At 40.7% G+C, this 19,482-nt stretch overlaps 1 protein-coding gene across 9 annotated transcripts in view; it reads right to left on the reverse strand.

Moving 5' to 3' along the window:
- Positions 1-11,873: 11,873 nt before the first annotated feature.
- LOC126106687 (zinc finger protein 501-like) overlaps positions 11,874-19,482 on the reverse strand; it is a 229,658-nt gene continuing 222,049 nt past the window's right edge. For all 9 annotated transcript variants that reach the window (XM_049913061.1, XM_049913063.1, XM_049913058.1 and 6 more), the window contains one exon: positions 11,874-13,179. In XM_049913061.1, coding sequence (XP_049769018.1) covers positions 12,402-13,179 — 778 coding nt within the window. In that variant the 3' untranslated portion in view covers positions 11,874-12,401. The remainder of the gene's footprint in view (positions 13,180-19,482) is intronic.

A 19,482-nucleotide genomic window follows, 5' to 3' on the forward strand; every position in this document is an offset into this window, starting at 1 on the left:
AGACTCCCAGGATTTAAACCCAATCGAGAATATAAGGGGCCACCTCGATTGGCCTGCTTATTTCATGGATCCTCAACCAAGAAACCCAGTGGACCTGGCAACGACAATAGAATCAGCAAGCACATCCCTGTCAGTACAGAGCAGAGCCTCACCGAGTTTCTTCCTGAGCGCTTCACAGCAGTAAAAGGTGGTTATTCAGTCTACCGTGTATGTAGTAAAATCTCTTTGTCGATTATTAACTCCAGAAAAAAAACATAATGAATTATTCATGGTGTGATAAGACTTAACTGCCAATATCTCACTTTCTCTTCTGTAGAAACAAGAGTAAACGCTTGGTAGGTACAACACAGGGAGTGGTAGTGAACAATGACGAATTGCCTGCACACGCTTCCATTCTCATAGGTGCAGACGAGATTTAGCAACAACCATAGCCCTCTCTGATGTAATCTGGGGGAGGAAAATTAAGCAGTGTTCCTGATGAGGTCCAATGAGGAGACAAACTGTATAACAGCAACGTTGATACAGAGATGAAGAGTGGACAATAATACTGACTTTTATGAGAAACCTATGATGAGAAAATGAAGAAGATCCTAGTAAGGTAGCACAGCTAACTATAGACGTCCATTAGTGGACACTAGCAGTAACATTAATGGAGTTTTGCAGAAATCAGAAAACAAATGCCTGGAATGTGGTACAACGTACCAGTCCTTCTAGTGAGTGGCATTTATATTATCAGTGCTGTAGTTACAAAATGCAAAATGATCCATGAGGACAAGTCAGTCACAGCGAGGATGAATTGAGAGACCTAGATGATTCAGTTGTAGTCGTACATAATTAATTTTGGGTAAAGTTGTGCGCATTTTTAGAAAAGGAGGGATTAAGAAGACTATTTGCTTGAAAGGAAGCCTAGATGTGAGAGAAGTAGTAAGATGGACAGATATGCTGGATGGTGTATTCGCAATTAGCAGCACCCAACATTATGAAGGTAGATGCAGTGTCACTGCATACAAAACAATGGAACTTCCTTTCAACCAGCACAGAAGACCAAGGGAAATATGAACAGTGTTAGTTGACTGACCATCTCCACAACACTTCCACATTTTACTAAATGAACTAGTAAGTACGTAAACGCGCTATTTTTTGGGTCTTCCTTATTTCCTCTATCAATCCTATTTCGTTTCAATGCAAATTGCTCCATAAACATGCTCCTAGGTATTTCATGAAAGTAACTATTTCCGCTGATTTTTCAGCAGTGGTGTGATCATATGATAAATGTTCTTCTGTCTATGTATTCGCAATGTGTTACATTTGTTTATGCTGAGGGTCAGTTGCCATTCTATGCATCAGGCATCGATCCCCTGCAGATCTACCTGCATTTCATTGCAATTTTCTGACATTGCGAGTTCTCTGTGTACAACGCTATCATCCGCGAAAAGCCTCATGGAACTTTCGACGTTATCTTCTAGGTCGTTCATACATATACAGGGTGCCTCAAAAAATGTATACACACTCTGAAGCGTCATAGAAAATTTATTCCCGTTCTACAATGTTAAATTTATGGAAATGAAAAGCTTAAAGTCCAAAAATAAACGTACTTTGCAAATGTGATTAATGTTCAAACTGGTGGCCTTCTGCATCAATACTTTTCTGAGTACGAGTCACCACTGATTGTGTACATCGTACCAAAGTGTCTAATGAGATTTCTGCGCTCACCGCCTGCATCTCATTCCAAAGTGTGTCCAGGTTACGTGGTTTACGTTTATACACCTCATCTTTTACTGTGCCCCATAAGAAGAAATCCAGCGGCGTGAGGTCTGAAGAGCGTGCAGGAAACTCGATTGGTCCCCTGCATCCTATCCACTGGCCTGGCACATTGTGATCCAGGTATGCTCGTACGTCCCTATGATAGTGCGGCAGGGGGCCATCTTTTTGGAAATAAAACTCATCATTACCGTATAATGCACGAATGGCAGGGAACATGGAGTCAGCAAACATTGTTAGGTACGTTTCTCCGGTAACAGTTCCTTCAAAGCGGAAAGGCCCAATGAGTCCCCTTGCAGACAAAACACACCATACATTTCCGCCAGGCAAATTGACAGCATTTTCAACTGTAATGTGAGGATTATCTTCAGGCCAGTACACACAATGGTGCCTATTGACAGTTCCATTGAGTTTGAATTTGGCTTCATCCGACAATATTATGCTACCCATAAATCCCAGTTCATGTCTCACCATCTCCTGAACCCATTAACAAAATTCTAACCTTCGATCTGGATCATCGTCACTTAGCTGTTGCACCAGCCTTGGAATGTACACGCGAAACTTGCCTTTCTTCAGAATGCGTAGCACACTACTAGCACTTACATTACTCTCACATGCCACTTGCCTTGAAGATTTTTGAGGCGAACGCTGAAACAGTTCCAAGACCGCAGTTGTGGAATCATAACTTGTAGCTGTACGAGGTCGCCCTGATCGACCTTTAGGCACATCACACTCAGTTCCATGAATTTCGAATTTGTCTCGTAGACGTGTAATTGTTAACCTTGAAGGTTGTTCTGTACCATACTCACTTCTCCACTGTCTTCGAACCGCAGCTACATTCTCAAACTTCCAGTACCACTTAATTATCTGCTTCCGCGCTTCAAAGCTCAAACGCACATCTGCCATATTGCAGTTACTTCCTTGCCACTGCTGCCACCTGTTGAAGAAACATAACATTACTGTCTCACAGATATTTAACCTCGTAGAACGGGAAATAAATTGTCTATGAAGTTCAAAGTGTGTATACTTTTTTTTGACGCACACTGTATTATGAAAAGAAATGGGCTTATAACATTGTCTTGTGGCACGACCGAAGTTACTTTTCGTCTAAAAGACTTCTTTCCATTTAAATGACATGCTGTGTTCTGTTTGCTAGAAACTACTCAATGCAATCACACATTTGGTCTGATATTCCGTACACTCGTATCTTCTACATTAAACGGCAGGGCGGAACTGTATCGAGTGTCTTCTGGAAGACAAGAAACACAGCAACTACCGCCTTTGCCTATTAGTGGACGAACGGATGTTGATTCCTACAGAGGAGATTTTCTGTCTCCAGAACTGTCATAAACTGTTCCAAAATCCTACATTAGGGCAACATCGAAGATTTAGGTCTGTTCGATGAGCCTTCTTGGAAATGGATATGAACAGTGCTTCTCCAACTGCTAGGAACAATCCGCTCTTCTAGAGATCTAGAGCACACTGCTGCTAGAACAGGAGCAAATTCTTTTGCATACTCTGTGTGTAGCCGGCCGCGGTGGTCGTGCGGTTCTAGGCACTGCAGTCCGGAACCGCGGGACTGCTATGGTCGCAGGTTCGAATCCTGCCTCGGACATGGATGTGTATGATGTCCTTAGGTTAGTTAGGTTTAAGTAGTTCTAAGTTCTAGGGGACTGATGACCTAAGATGTTAAGTCCCATAGTGCTCAGAGCCATTTGAACTCTGTGTAGGATATAACTGGTGTAACGTGAGGTCCCATTGAGCGATTTGAGCGTCTTTTCTATTCCTTGCTTACTTGTTTCGAAATCTTTCATTTGTCCCACGATTTAAAAGAGAAATTACTTTGTGGTCTTCCTCTGTGAAACAGTTATCGAAAAAGGCGTTTAATATTTTGGCCTTTTTGGAGTCTCCTCTGTTCCAATGCCTTTATGGTTAATAAAAAAAAATAAATGATTAAATTAATTAACTATTACTAAATATTATTGACTATGCGTATGAAAATACATTTTTGTAGGATATAATACGATTGCGTTATTAAAAAAGTGTTCTGTGCTCATTTGTATCTTTTGGGCATCGGATTTCGTTTACATTTTAATTGTACCTACAGGCGGCGGACTCCGTGAACACCGGCGCTTGTCGTAATCAAGAAAATTCTCCTTATATGTTGTTCTCTTCAAAAAATAAAAAATATACTTGATAATGTTGTTCAGTATAATATTACTGACGCACACCTATGATACATAGAGCTCGCAATAAAATCGTACATCTTCATTGCCCTTCTACGTACGAGAGAGTAAAAAAGTAAAAACAAAAAAACCTGTACAAAAAATGAATTACCGCACATTCATAATGAACGTCTTTGCCAACTCTCAGGTCGCTGTGTTTATTGATTTTCTTTTTTAATAAATCTTGATTTTGCGGTATCCTGGGGCCTACGTTGACATGGTATGGAAACGTAGTGTTTTACTTATTTATTTATTTATTTTACCGATAAGGGTCGATGCCCTTTATTGTCGGCTTCCTTTCTTGTTTAATGGAATGGGTATGTCAGCTTATCCTATGTATGTTAGAATTCTACAAGAAATTAAAAGATTATATACATAATGTGACAGTCCATTATATATTTGAATTTTAACAATAATGTTCAGTTTGCTTCATTCTCGCTGCCGCGTTTCGCGCTGGCGCACTGACCGATTTGGCCAAGTGCTAGACGCTAACGGTCAACGTGCTAGAAGCTACCGTCACACGTGCGTGCACTCGCTTTCTTAGTGTTGATTTCACGCAGAGCGTCATACTTTCACCTGAGTGTGACATATCGAAGAATTGCTGTGGCTTTGTCTTCATTCTGGGTGCAGTGGGTGTGTGCTTATTGTTCAAAATCCGACGTTGTGGCAGAAGATCTCCATTTTTGCGGCCCGGGCGTCATTGTTACTCTTCGTACTCGCATTTTCAGCGAAGAGAACCCTGACCAACGGCATCCGTCGATGAGGTAAGTACGGTCTCGAACAACTATAGTTCACTTGTCAGTGTGTCAAGCGTTGTGAGCCACGATACTCGGAAGTTATTTCATTGCACACGCATGTGCATGTCGCCACACTTGACCGTCCACTTGTTGAAAGACACATACAGCCGTCCAAAACATTGTCTGTATTGCTTGTTTATAACGTTCATTTCTTCATATAGAGTTTGGCTTCCAATGAAGATTCATACAAGTATTGACCTACAACGACATACCTAACATGATAGCTTATACCTATGGCTGGCATTCCATCCATCGCTTATATTACGAACATAAATTTCTTAAGTTTTAAAACGTCATAAAATTTTCATTAACTGGTTTCTGTTACTACAGTTTGTTTGTTAGTTTCAACTTATCTTCATTCACATCGCATGCACAAATTAATTACATATCACATTATTATGTCACGATGCAAGCATATGATATATTTATGTTTCATTTTATAGATAGGCTTTTATCACTTATGGGAGCTCATTTCCTCCTTAGAAGAGGGACAAAAACCTTGGAAATAGAACTAAAAAATCGCGCATTGCTGGCCTAACTACGCTTGGCGCCGCCAACTTTGTTTGGGAGGGAAGAAGGGAAATGTAACTCATCTACTGGTTCAAGGATTTATGAGGAAATGTTACTCGTACAGTGATGCACTAGTTGCCAAGGAACTTTTGCTTCATTGAAATAATGTGTACCGACTGATCACCCAAACAGTATCGTGTTATTTCTTCATGTGTTAGTGCTGTTTACTTCAATCCACGTGTAGCTTAGTGTGAAATCTGATATTTTAACCATCGCAGACTTACCTATCTCAAATACCGGGAAATGTCATTATTCAAGCTTTCATGTGAGGTTTTTGTAAAACCTCATGCTTCAATGTTTGTGTGTATTCTGCAGCGAACAGGTACGGATAATTGTCACGAAGACAAAATGCGATGCTGCATTTTTCGTTTGCCTTATGACCTCTGTATAAATATCCTTATAACTAAATTGTTTGCTCGAGGTGCTGCCCGTTTCTTCATTTGGTACCTGCTGCTCTAGACGCAATTCTCTTCTCCGCCGTGACGATGCACTGGTCACTGAAAGAAAAAAATTAAAACTAACTTAAAATTCCAGAATGAGATTTTCACTCTGCAGCGGAGTGTGCGCTGATGTGAAACTTCCTGGCAGATTAAAACTGTGTGCCGGACCGAGACTCGAACTCGGGACCTTTGCCTTTCGCGGGCAAGTGCTCTACCATGTGAGCTATCGAAGCACGACTCAGGTCCGGTCCTCACAGCTATACTTCTGCCAGTATCTCGTCTCCTACCTTCCAAACTTTACAGAAGCTCTCCTGCGAACCTTGCAGAACTAGCACTCCTGAAAGAAAAGATACTGCGGAGACATGGCTTAGCCACAGCCTGGGGGATGTTTCCTGAATGAGATTTTCACTCTGCAGCGGAGTGTGCGCTGATATGAAACTTCCTGGCAGATTAAAACTGTGTGCCGACCGAGACTCGAACTCGGGACCTTTGCCTTTCGCGGGCAAGTGCTCTACCATCTGAGCTACCGAAGCACGACTCAGGTCCGGTCCTCACTGCTATACTTCTGCCAGTATCTCGTCTCCTACCTTCCAAACTTTACAGAAGCTCTCCTGCGAACCTTGCAGAACTAGCACTCCTGAAAGAAAGGATATTGGGGAGACATGGCTTAGCCACAGCCTGGGGGATAACTCGCTAAGCCATGTCTCTGCAATATCCTTTCTTTCAGGAGTGCTAGTTCTGCAAGGTTCGCAGGAGAGCTTCTGTAAAGTTTGGAAGGTAGGAGACGAGATACTGGCAGAAGTAAAGCTGTGAGGACCAGGCGTGAGTCGTGCTTCGATAGCTCAGTTGGTGGAGCACTTACCCGCGAAAGGCAAAGGTCCGGAGTTCGAGTCTCGGTCGGGCACACAGTTTTAATCTGCCAGGAAGTTTCATAACTTAAAATCAATTGCATTTCGTAGCTCGGTGGCCACCGATACATTTGGTCATTGCATATCTTCCGCAAATATTTCCATACTTTGAGTAAATTCATAGACATTCGTTTATTCTGCCACCCATTATGGTCATTTACTCTGCAAAGAAAATTATTTGATATTTCGGACGGTATTTTGTCATTAGATCTTAGCTTACACGTCTCTTATAGTTTTTCATAATGCTTCCTTTTGGTTGTAAATATGTTGTACATAAAACTTCCTGGCAGATTAAAACTGTGTATCGCACCGAGACTCGAACTCGGGACCTTTGCCTTTCGCGGGTAAGTGCTCTACCATCTGAGCTACCGAAGCACGACTCACGCCCCGTCCTCACAGCTTTACTTCTGCCACTACTTCGTCTCCTACCTTCCAAACTTTACAGAAGCTCTCCTGCGAACCTTGCAGAACTAGCACTCCTGAAAGAAAGGATATTGCAGAGACATGGCTTAGCGAGTCTCGGTCCGGCACACAGTTTTAATCTGCCAGGAAGTTTCACATCAGCGCACAATCCGCTGTAGAGTGAAAATTTCATTTGTACATAGCTTAGTATTTAATTAAATCTCTGTGTACATATATCAATAGTTTCCTTAGTTCTTAGGTAGTAGATATATTTGCGTAGTATTTCCGTTAACTTTGTTTTTAAATAGGTACATATTGCATTCGTATTTTGGTTGTGCCTTCTGACAATCTGTCACGCATGCGCACAGGTCAATGTCTCCTCTTCTGCTACTGGCGTCAGCGCGCATTGCTGAGCGCGCAACAGCTGAGCCATAAGCTAATTTCGTTTATACTTTCGCGTCGCATGAAGCGGTGTGTTACTTCTCATTGCTGTTAATTTTTATGCCTACGTGTACAAATCAAAAGAATTAATTATGCCTATACACATTACTTTATCTTAAGACACACTCCAGAAGAAAAATTACACTTAGAATTATGTACACTATGTACAATTATCTTGTGAGTCGTGTGGCTTAAGTGTTTGTGTTTGCGTCTGTGATTTTCTTTATCTGTTGTTCTACTAGATCATTATGGTCGTTAAAAGAATCTACCTTCTGGTTTAATTCCGTAATGTTACTGTTAACTTCAGAAAATACTTCACGCTTTACCTGTGTTTTCATATCATTCAATTTTTCGTCGATTTCAGTGCGAAAATTTTTGGTTAAGTCATCGAATTTCTGTGAAACCGCGTCTTGCAAATGCTTGGTTACTCGTTTTTGCTCTTGTTTCATTGTATCTTGTGTGACGGTGTTCAGAGTGTGTGTCAAACTATCAATTTTGGTACACATATCTTGTTTCATATTACTGAAATTGGTGCTCATATTGTTTTTCGTATCATCAAATTTCACGTTTATGTTAGATAAAAACTGCCATAGTAGTGCTTCAATTTTACCAATGTGGTTGCTGTCAGCTGTACTTTCCAAGTTAATGTTCGTGCGCAAGTGGTGTTTGTAACGTGTTGTCAAAATTCATATTGGAATCGCTCTCCATTGTTTCATTCATGAGCGGTATGTCGCTCTGGGAGATGCGTGACATAATGACATTGTCTCGTCAATAGTAAACATTGTGTCGTCAAGGTTGTTCTGCGTGGAGCGTCGCTATCATTTGTCACTCCTGCGACACTGATCTCTGATCTACTTAAACTTTCTACAGGAGGCATGCACGGCGCCTGAACTTCAATTGTTCGATCTCGCAATTCTACCCCATCTTGGCTGATTGCGTTTTCGCCATTGTTATCAACAATGGGCATATACTTTTCGGCCATGTTGTATGAATATGCAAAAAAATAAATTTCTCACAAAAATGTTAAAAATTTCATATGCTAACCGTTACACTTGACAAATGCAATCCACGTGATGTCAAAGCCTGTATTACGTCTATTATGATGTGCAAACTATTGTGTCACAATTTTTTATATTTTTCTGATAATATGTATCACACTGAAAAATTTCTGTAAATTTTTCGCAAATAAAATTCAAGAAAGCGAATAATGAGGAAAAGGTTTCTCTCTACATCAAAAGAGGCGCTACCACGCTTAACCATGCAAGCAACTTGCGTAGCCGCCCTACCTTTGCTATGAAAAACAAAACAGCTTACTACGGAAAATTTTACGCGACCTGGGTCTAGTTCTTACTCCTTTCAAAATTTTTCTCCTCGATTTTTGCCTTTTTGTAATACTTGCTCCCTGTCGTGATTCATGCAAACAAAATACAGGCAATTAGTTTTTATTATTCATAACAATGTCATAGAAATTTGTTATTATAACAATAGTAAACAAATATTCTGGGGACCCGCATCTTGCAAATGCTTGGATACTTGTTTTTGTTCTTGTTTCATTGAATCTTGTGTGACGGTGTTCAGATTGTGTGTCAAACTATCAATTTTGGTACTCATATCTTGTTTCACTTGAAGTCCTGGCACACAAGTCGACAGTTGTAATAAAAAAAGGAAATGAATAAATTAATTAAATATTACTAAATATTATTGAATAAGCGTATGAAGACACATTTTTGTTGGATATAATACAACTACGTTATTAATAAAATGTTCTGTGTTTATTTGTATCTTTTAGCCATCGAATTTCGCTTACATTTTAACTGTAGCTGCAAGCGGCGAACTCCGTGAACAGTGGTGCTTGTCGTAATCAAGAAAATCCTCCTTATATGTTGTTCTCTTCACTTCAGTAAATAAAAAAAATACTTGATACTGTTGTTCAATATAATATTATTCACGCACACATGTGATACATAGAGATCGCAATACTTCATACCTAAAATCGCACATCTTCATCGTCCTTCTACATATGTGAGAGTGTAGGAGTAAAAACAAAAAACTGTACAAAAATTGAATGTTTTTTTTCTTTCATTTGTTTGCGCCTTACGGCGCATTCATAATTAACGTCTTTATCAACACTCTGGTCGCTTGGTGTTTCATTTTTTGTTTTTTAATAAATCTTAATTTTACGGCATCCTGGGGGTCTTTCATCCTGTACATACACAATGGTCACAGAATGTCCAGACAGATGGCTTCGCTCTGTTTACTGATTTCAACTAAGACCAATGATTCTCTGTCAAGTCAATATAATAATCTCCATTTTCTTCTTGAGATGAACAACGGTTGTAGTGGACTGACAAGACAGCCAGTCCACAGTGACGGGTAACCGAAAGCACGCGTACACACACACCGGCTGGCGTGAGTTCTGGAACAGGATACTTTGTGAATGCTATAGAGAAAAGTATGCAGCTCCTCGGATACTTAACTTTATTCCATCATTGTTGTACATCGCTCTTGACGATACAAATGAGACTTTAATTACAAGCACTGTAAGGCTAATGGCGCCTTGCTAGGTCGTAGCCATGGACATAGCTGAAGGCTATTCTAACTGTCTCTCGGCAAATGAGAGAAAGGCTTCGTCAGTGTAGTCGCTAGCAAAGTCGTCGTACAACTGGGGCGAGTGCTAGTCCGTCTTTCTAGACCTGCCATGTGGTGGCGCTAGGTCTAGGCAGCACACAGTGGCGACACGCGGGTCCGACTTGTACTAATGGACCGCGGCCGATTTAAAGCTACCACCTAGCAAGTGTGGTGTCTGGCGGTGACACCACAACGGTAATCTATGGGTAAAATTTCGACGATACAAAATGTAAGTAGCTCAACAGCTAGAGCCAGCAGGTAAACTGGGAAAGCACAATTACATCACTGGGCAGAACAAACCAGGATGACACATTTCTGACAAATCTTGTGATGTTTAATGAGGCAAATTTTCATCTGAAGACGTTTATCAATAAACAGAATTTCTCATCTTACTAGGATACTCATTCATGAAGAGGCCCAGTGTAGACCAAACATTACTGTGCCAATAAAACTGTTAGGACCAATTTGTTTTGACAACGGCCGGCAAGTGGGTGTCAATTCTGAACAGCATGCAGCTATGATCAACAACTTCTTCATTCACAGCTGCAGGGACATTGCACCTAAACGCGATATGGTTTCAGCAAGTGGGCCTACAGCCCTGGTGGCTCGTAATTTAATGACTACAATGAGGCATCACGTCTCACATCAATTATGCTCACAATATGGTGATATCTCATGGCCAGCAAGAACGTCTGATCTTCCACCTCCTGATTTCTTTCTGTGGGGTCATATCCAGCACACAGTTTCTTCTTTACAATTACATCGACTTAGATTATCAGCAATCCCCTGTACGGTGCTTCGCGGAAGGTACCCTGTACCTTTCATGTTTCCTTTCATGTTCCTTTCATGTTCCACTTGAAAATGGAGCGACGGAAAACCAGTGTCTGTATGCCTCCTCTTGAACCCTAATTTCTCGAATCTTATCTTTTTGGCCCTTACACACACTATACGTTTGAGACACTCCACAGTGCTGATGAGCTGAAAGCTGTAATCCAGGAAGAAAGAGAGGCTATCTCTCAAGAAATGTCTGAGATCGTAAAGATGAGCATCGCTGAACAACTTCAGCAGTGCAGCAACCATTATGGAAGCCGTTTGTGTGAAGTGCTCTTTAAGAAATCAACTTAAATTTGACTTTTCAGTAGTGACGAAGTTTTTAGAACCCTTACCTATATGGTACAGGGGTGCAAATATACATCAAACGTTACAATGTGCGAATACTACTTCCAATGCCACCCTACATTTTCGACACTTAATTCTGGAAACAGCAAGAGCGCAGTTTTATTTATACGACTGTTAAGATCATGCTGGAAAACTAAAACTCCATCTCCTGGCTCCTTATTGAAGGTGAGGAATTTTTAGAGGAATTTTCCTCATTATTTGAGATTCCTTGTTTATACCACTACAGGAGCAAGACAGATGTTTCAAACAGAAAATAAACTGCACCACATAATTTAGATTAAGATATGGAAAAATACGGTAGGTATTAGTATATTTTAGTGTGTATCATGGTATTTCAAACTTGACTTAGCAGGAACCATTAGTAATGTTAAATAGTAATAGACGATGAGGTTAACAGAAATGAGTTTTAATGGTAACCTTTGAGCGCACGCGCACGCACACACACACACACACACGCACACACACACACACACACACACACACACACACACACAGAGACACACATACACACACACACACACACACACACACACACGAGTAAGCGCATACACATAGTGACTCTTTTGTTAATATTTTACTAAGCTATTAGCCTGGGTATAAAATGCATGTAATGTTTAATATTACAGAACAATCAAAACAAATATATACCAGTAGTTTATCACTGTGGAAATTAAAGGGGAACAAATCTTACTGATAAGCAATGAAATCTTTTTCAATAAAATGTGCAGTAACACAGATTCGTAACTTTTTTTAATACTCAATACCTTATCACCTAAAATAAAAAGCACGATTTCTAAAAAATGCCACCATCACTCTTATTTCTTAATATCATGCACAATTTCAGTAACAAATTAATTGCAATGATAATGACATCTTGCACCCAATAAATGCTACTGCGATTTTTTAGGTAATTATTGTCTTGAGTCGTTGCATATACAAATCCGCAATTCTATCGTGTACTGAAAACCCTGTGCCAAAGTACTGCAGCACACCGCTAGAAGAGGGAACAGAAAATTGCGAGGGGTACTGGTGAAGTGCAGATGGGCTGCTTCAATTCCCCACTTTGTCCAAATGTCTTGTTGCAAACACCTCAGATGTACGACCAGTGTGTAGCCGCGAATGCTTCTTCAGACTATTTTTGGAGATGAATGACGCCACATCTGTAGGGATGTTCGCCAGTGTGTGCAGCAGCGAATGCTCCTTTAGTGTACTACTTCGTGTGAATGTCTTTTTGCAGACCCTACAGCTGTAGGGGCGCTCGCCAGTGTGCAACCGTAAATGCTGCGTCAGTGTATAACTTTGTGTGAATGTCTTGTTGCAAACGGCACAGTTGTAGGGCCGTTCGCCAGTGTGCACCCGCAAATGCTGCTTCAGACTTGTATTTCGTATGAATGTCTTGCTGCAAAACTCACAGTTGTATGGGCGTTCGCCAGTGTGCAACCGCAAATGCTGCTTCAGGGTACAACGTTGTGCAAATGTCTTGTTGCAAACGCCACAGCTGTATTGGCGTTCACCAGTGTGCTCTCTGAAGTGCTCCTTCAAATCAGTACTGTTTGTGAATATCTTGTCACACACGCTGCACGAATGCTGAAGTTCACATCGGTTCGAGTGTGTGTGCTTCTTCAGTTCCTGCAATTGTGCAAATCTTGTTTTGCAGATGCCACATCTGTGCCCCAAATGTCTTGTACCAATTTTATTCCGATTGAATACTTCCTGCCTGGTGGTACACTGTATCCTGTTGTCTGTTCCTGAAGCCGGTTGAGTGCAGGCAATCAAACTTCTGCCATCACTGTTAGTCTTGTCGTCGTCCACAGCAACAGGAATAGTACTGAAGAAAGCAAAGAAAACTTTGTCAGAAACTGTTCACATAAGAGAGCATGTATCAATGTGAAAAATTATATTAACAAATACTAGATTGACAAATGTCTCAAAAGTTCCAACAAACTATCTTATAATGTAGGAGCACACTGCTTTCAGTTAATACAATTTTAGGCCCTCTTCAAGTGGCAAGTGGCAGGAGAGAGAGAGAGAGAGAGAGAGAGAGAGAGAGAGAGAGAGAGAGAGAGAGCGTTGAGTTCATTTGAGACATTACTTTAGAATCCAAAACTTTGTAAAGTAGTTAGAGAGTATTCCACAGAAGTTAAATGAAGGCAAACTCGCTGGCAGTGGGATTACTGCAAAATTAAACGTCAGGATAACACAAACGTCAATAATTTCTCGAATAGATGTAAGAGATTAACTGAGAGGGGCAATAGAATTGTAGTGGATACTACATGAACTTCTACACCTTCATCCGCAAGCCACCAATGGTGCATAATGGACGCTTAAGTGCAGGTATTCCTTTTGTCTTAGCGCAGTCATGTGATGGGACAAGTCTAAACTATTTTCATAGCAACCATACCTCTCAGAAGTGATCAGTCTCAAAAACGAATGAGCGACTTTAGTTCGATCACTATCAAGAATGCCCACTCGCTGGTAGAGCAGTGGTGAATAAAAATGTTAAAACATTTCATCCTTTACCTTTAATTCTTCATCCTACTCCTTCCTTTGTTCGTGCAGACTAGTACTATCCTATACAGCTTTCTGTGGCTTGGAGGAACTCTGGAGAAAATTTATGAGCCTGTTCTTTCCAATAGCCATAAATATTAATAACTCTAGAGGTATAAAGAATTCAAACTTCTCAGGATAATTCATTCCAAATATGTGATGATGGACAATGGAAGAGATGATGTTCTAAAAACCTATGTAAATCGTGCAGTTGTTTGGACTAAATTATTTAAATGACGGTGGGAGGACAGAAAAAGTGCGAACTAGAATACGATAAAAATTTTGTGGAATTATTCCTCTTGAAAAGTGAACCAAAACCTAGAACAGCTCTCAGATTAACAAAGAATGGTGTATAAAAGAATCTAGACTTTTCGTGTTGTATGTATCCTAAGTACCACATTCAAAATGTTGTTGGATTAATATATTTATTCATTCATTTTTGTCCTCTCATTGGACATATCTCATAAACTAATCACCACCAAATAATTATTAATACTATACAAATTATAATCTAAGAACGATAAGACAACCTTAACGCTTTAATATCTACTTCGGGACTGTCAGATACTACTTTGCTTTTCATGACCTAATCTGTAGTTCCAACATGTGAGATGCACGTGTAGCGGACAGCCTGTTTGAACATTTTCTTCAGCTGTGCTGATGATTGTAACAGTATGCCTACAGTATTCAGCCTTGTAATGATTGCTTACTCTCTGTGGCAACTTTTGTTCACATACAGCACTCAAATAGTGCAAGTCCAGAAGTTTCACATTAAATGGCACACGTCAACCATTTCCCTCGCTGACGAAGGGTGGACCCACGACTAATGAGAAAAATTTACCCCTTTATTGGCTGAAGGAGCCTTACTGCTAATATCGATTGAACATTCGCTAACATATGAAAGATTGTACAAGAATCTGCGTCTATTGGGCTGATATCTTGAGACTGCGGTTATGTGTTTTAATCCATATTTTATTATATATTTGTTGATCTCCTACGGATCTCACTCATTCAAAATACCTTAGTTTTAATAATAACCCGACTCTATATTTTAACTGTAGGTTTACAGTACAAAGCCACAATGTTAGAAAAACTGGAACAGGAAAATCCCTGCCACACTAATTAACCTCTGCCATACACCTAACACTGGTTTGCAGGGGACTTATGTAGATGTACGGGGTCATCCAATGAGTATGTTTCCCTATTTCATTATTCTGCAAAATAAACTTTTCACATGACCTGTGAGGGCTGGCAAGTTCAACTAGTGTCTGTTGACAATACACACACTATCTTACTAAGAATATCGTAGTATCTTACAAGTATGCTGCCAGTTAGCATGGAGCTACCAGTGTAAAGTGTTTCCGCTTTTATGCTGTGCTCTGTCATTCGTTTTTTCGCAGGAAAACAAATATCCGCTGTCAATATCCACCAGAGGTTAATCTATGATTATGAAGACCGCTGTATGAGCATTGGAATGGAGATAAGACATCATTATTCGACCCCTGAGAAAAAAACAACAGACAATTGTGTGGAACAAACCTGGTGAAATTCCCGAAAAAAGGCAAAGGTAACACATTCTGCAGGGAAAGTACTGGTAATTGTCTTTTGGGAACTGTCAGGGGCACATTACAAAGGATGCAGAGAGGTACTGCAGTGTCTTGAAGTATCTGCAAACTAGCATCAAAACAAAACGTTCAGGAATTTTGCTTCAGAAAATTCCCTTCCATTAAGGCAATTCTCTGCCTCATACAGCTCGAATTACCTTGTCAGGGATCGGCAGATTCAACTCTGAAATGGTCCTGCATACTGCATATTAACCAGATCTTGCCCCCAAGTGATTTTCATGGGTTGCCCCAACTTAAAGACCATCTTGGAGGTAAGCCCTTTAACACTGATGATGAATCAGATCAACAGTGAACAGCTGGTTCCGAGCACCGGACTTCATCTGGTATAACACTGGTTTGGAAAAACTTGTCGTGTTACCAAAAATTCTTGGAAAAATATGGCGACTATATAGAAAAGTAACAGAAGCATCGCAGAATGTCAATAAAATTATTTCAAAACAATTGGTGTAATGTCTTTATAAAACAGTGAAACTAACTTATTAGACACTCCTCAGAGAAATGATGTTTCTCTCACAGCCAAGGATGATCTCACAAAGTTGTGTTCGACTACTGAGCCAAGCAGACTTATCTTACTGTAAATATGTCTGCCTAGCATTTAATCGTATATTAAATATTAACGTTGCTCTTTTACTTACTTTCTGGACATGGATACATGAAGACCTGGTGAAGGCATTGTATCCAACATTTACAGACGGGCCCACAACTGTTTGCCTATTATGAGGAAACTGATTATCTTTTGTATATACAGGTCTACAGCTGCTGTACATGTCTTGTATAATGTCATGTGTAGTTTGTTGTTTTACTTCAAAATGGTCACTTTATTTGGTAATTCAGACATAGCTAATTTCGCCCCTTGGCCATTATTAAGCTATTTTTCTTTCTTTTCCGGAAAAACTTACATCCAAAGCTCTACAAGGTATAATACCTTATTATCTCTGTGAGCACAATATCTCACTCGTTATAGCGGGATGCTGACTCAGTTCTTCTGGTTAGCGAATGGGAAACTGCAGTATAGAGAATGGAAACCAGGCATCGTCACCATTGAAATGAGTCATATGATAGTGTGTGCAGTGTTACATTATGAAACAATGTGTAATGTGTGCAGTGACTGTAAGAAAAAAATGAATGAACATTGTAGCACTAGCCTTTTACGTTATTACATAGCTTCTTTGTAAAGCAGTATTGTAAACTAGGGCTAAACCGAATGAGACATCACGGTTTTAAGCAGACTAGCTTTGTATTTTACTGCCGCCAACTAAATTTCGCAGAAAGACCACAAAGATAAGAGAGATTAGGGTTCGTACAGAGGCATATAGGCAGTCATTTTTCCCTCGTTCTGTTAGGGAATGGGAGAGAAGATACTAGTTGTGGTACGAGGTACCTTCCGCCACGCACCGTATGGTGGATTGCGGAGTATATATGTGTAGATGTAGATGTATTCGGGAGGGTGGAGGCTCTGGTATTCATCCAGCCATCTGATTTAGGTTTTCCATGGTTTCTGTAAATTATTTCAGGCAAATACCGCGATGGTTCCTAGTGTAAGGCTCTAGCCTTCTACCTGTCCAGTTCTTGTCATACTAGGCCTGTAAGTTGCAAATGACTGCATATATGAATTAAATCATTTTTCTTGTTACTAAATAGTAGCATGAATTCAAGTTCAATGTCCTTGTAAACTTGATCTTCGATGGATAAAACAGCTACCATTATTCCTACTATTAAACTTCAAAAAGAATATAACTCTGACACATATTCTGTATAGAATCTGACAACAATTTCGTAAGTTCCTGGGACCTTATTTAATTTTAGCAATTTAAATGATTTCTAAACACATTAGACATTAATACCTAGATCATTCATTTTGCAGTAACGCGGAAGTCACACTGAGCCAGCACTTACAGAATTTCCTTTGCAAATGAACATTTGGAAACGGAGGTCAGCAGTTCCGTTTTGTACTGCTACTCTCTCTTCCAGATGCTATGTCATCCATCATCCTTGAGTCTCTGGATAGAGTTTTTTGACGCCACTGAATGCCATTCAACACGCTGAAGATCCTAGTCCAGTAGGCTTTCAGGCCTACATTTGCGAGTGGGACACGAAAGAAAGTGACTAGAGCGGTAGTAGGTACCCTCCGCCACGTACCATACGGTTCCCTGCAAACTATGTGACTAGCTGTGGACCTAGAAACATCTACAGATTGTTGTTCACTGTGGAACAATCATCATACCTGTCATCTGAGTTCCAAGGTCATACTTGGACTATTTCAGTGACTGGCAAAAAAGACTGAGAAGACCAACCCTGCATACGGAGTTTAAACGAAGCTCGTAATTTGCGGTATTTTCCCCAGAACTGATCGTGGTCGCCTGGATCTGAGACAAGTTCAAGGAAAGAAACAGAGGTTTTGAAGCTTCTGTGATCAGCTATGCTGCACTTTTTTGGACTTGTGCCACAGTGTTGACCCACCTAATTTGGTCAGGTGTGCTGCTACCCAGGTAGCTGACTGTGTGTAGGGTGCACACATGGGTCTTTTAGATTTGGCAGCTCTCAATGCAGAACAGATAACGACAGCTGTAGGAGACCTGGAAGTATCTGCCCAAGTCCAAATCAGTGAATCCCACAGGCGACAGTATTAAAATCTTAGCCTAGGGGGCAGTCCAATGAAAAAGGCACAGGTGGAGAAAAAGTAAGTAAACTGTTTATTGTTTCAAAAGTATTCGTCGGAACTGTTAATACATTTATCCCACAGTGAGACATCTACGTCTAAATCTACATTTATACTCCGCAAGCCACCCAACGGTGTGTGGCGGAGGGCACTTTACGTGCCACTGTCATTACCTCCCTTTCCTGTTCCACTCGCGTGTGGTTCGCGGGAAGAACGACTGCCGGAAAGCCTCCGTGCGCGCTCGAATCTCTCTAATTTTACATTCGTGATCTCCTCGGGAGGTATAAGTAGAAGGAAGCAACATATTCCATACCTCATCCAGAAACGCGCCCTCTCGAAACCTGGACAGCAAGCTACACCACGATGCAGAGCGCCTCTCTTGAAGAGTCTGTCACTTGAGTTCGCTAAACATCTCCGTAACGCTATCACGCTTACCAAATAACTTTGTGACGAAACGCGCCGCTCTTCTTTGGATCTTCTCTATCTCCTCTGTCAACCCGACCTGGCACGGATCCCACACTGATGATCAATACTCAAGTATAGGTCGAACGAGTGTTTTGTAAGCCACCTCCTTTGTTGATGGACTACATTTTCTAAGGACTCTCTCACTGAATCTCAAACTGGCACCCGCCTTACCAACAATTAATTTTATATGATCATTCCACTTCAAATCGTTCCGTACGCATAATCCCAGATGTTTTACAGATGTAACTGCTACCAGTGTTTGTTCCAGTATCATATAATCATACAACAAAGGATCCTTCTTTCTATGTATTCGCAATACATTACATTTGTCTATGTCAAGGGTCAGTTGCCACTCCCTGCACCAAGTGCCTATCCGCTGCAGATATTCCTGCATTTCGCTGCAATTTTCTAATGCTGCAACTTCTCTGTATATTACAGCATCATCAGCGAAAAGCCGCATGGAACTTCCGACACTATCTACTAGGTCATTTATATATATTGTAAAAAGCAATGGTCCCATAACACTCCCCTGTCCATCGAGGACAACATGCTGTGTTCTGTTTGCTAAAAACTCTTCAATCCAGCCACACAGCTGGTCTGATATTCCGTAGGCTCTTACTTTGTTCATCAGGCGACAGTGCGGAACTGTATCGAACGCCTTCCGGAAGTCATGGAAAATGGCATCTATCTGGGAGCCTGTATCTAATATTTTTTGGGTCTCATGAATAAATAAAGCGAGTTGGGTCTCACACGATCGCTGTTTCCGGAATCCATATTGATTCCTACAGAGCAGATTCTGGGTTTCCAGAAATGACATGATACGCGAGCAAAAAAC

Source organism: Schistocerca cancellata, chromosome 10 (assembly GCF_023864275.1).
Source record: "Schistocerca cancellata isolate TAMUIC-IGC-003103 chromosome 10, iqSchCanc2.1, whole genome shotgun sequence".
Taxonomy (NCBI): domain Eukaryota; kingdom Metazoa; phylum Arthropoda; class Insecta; order Orthoptera; family Acrididae; genus Schistocerca; species Schistocerca cancellata.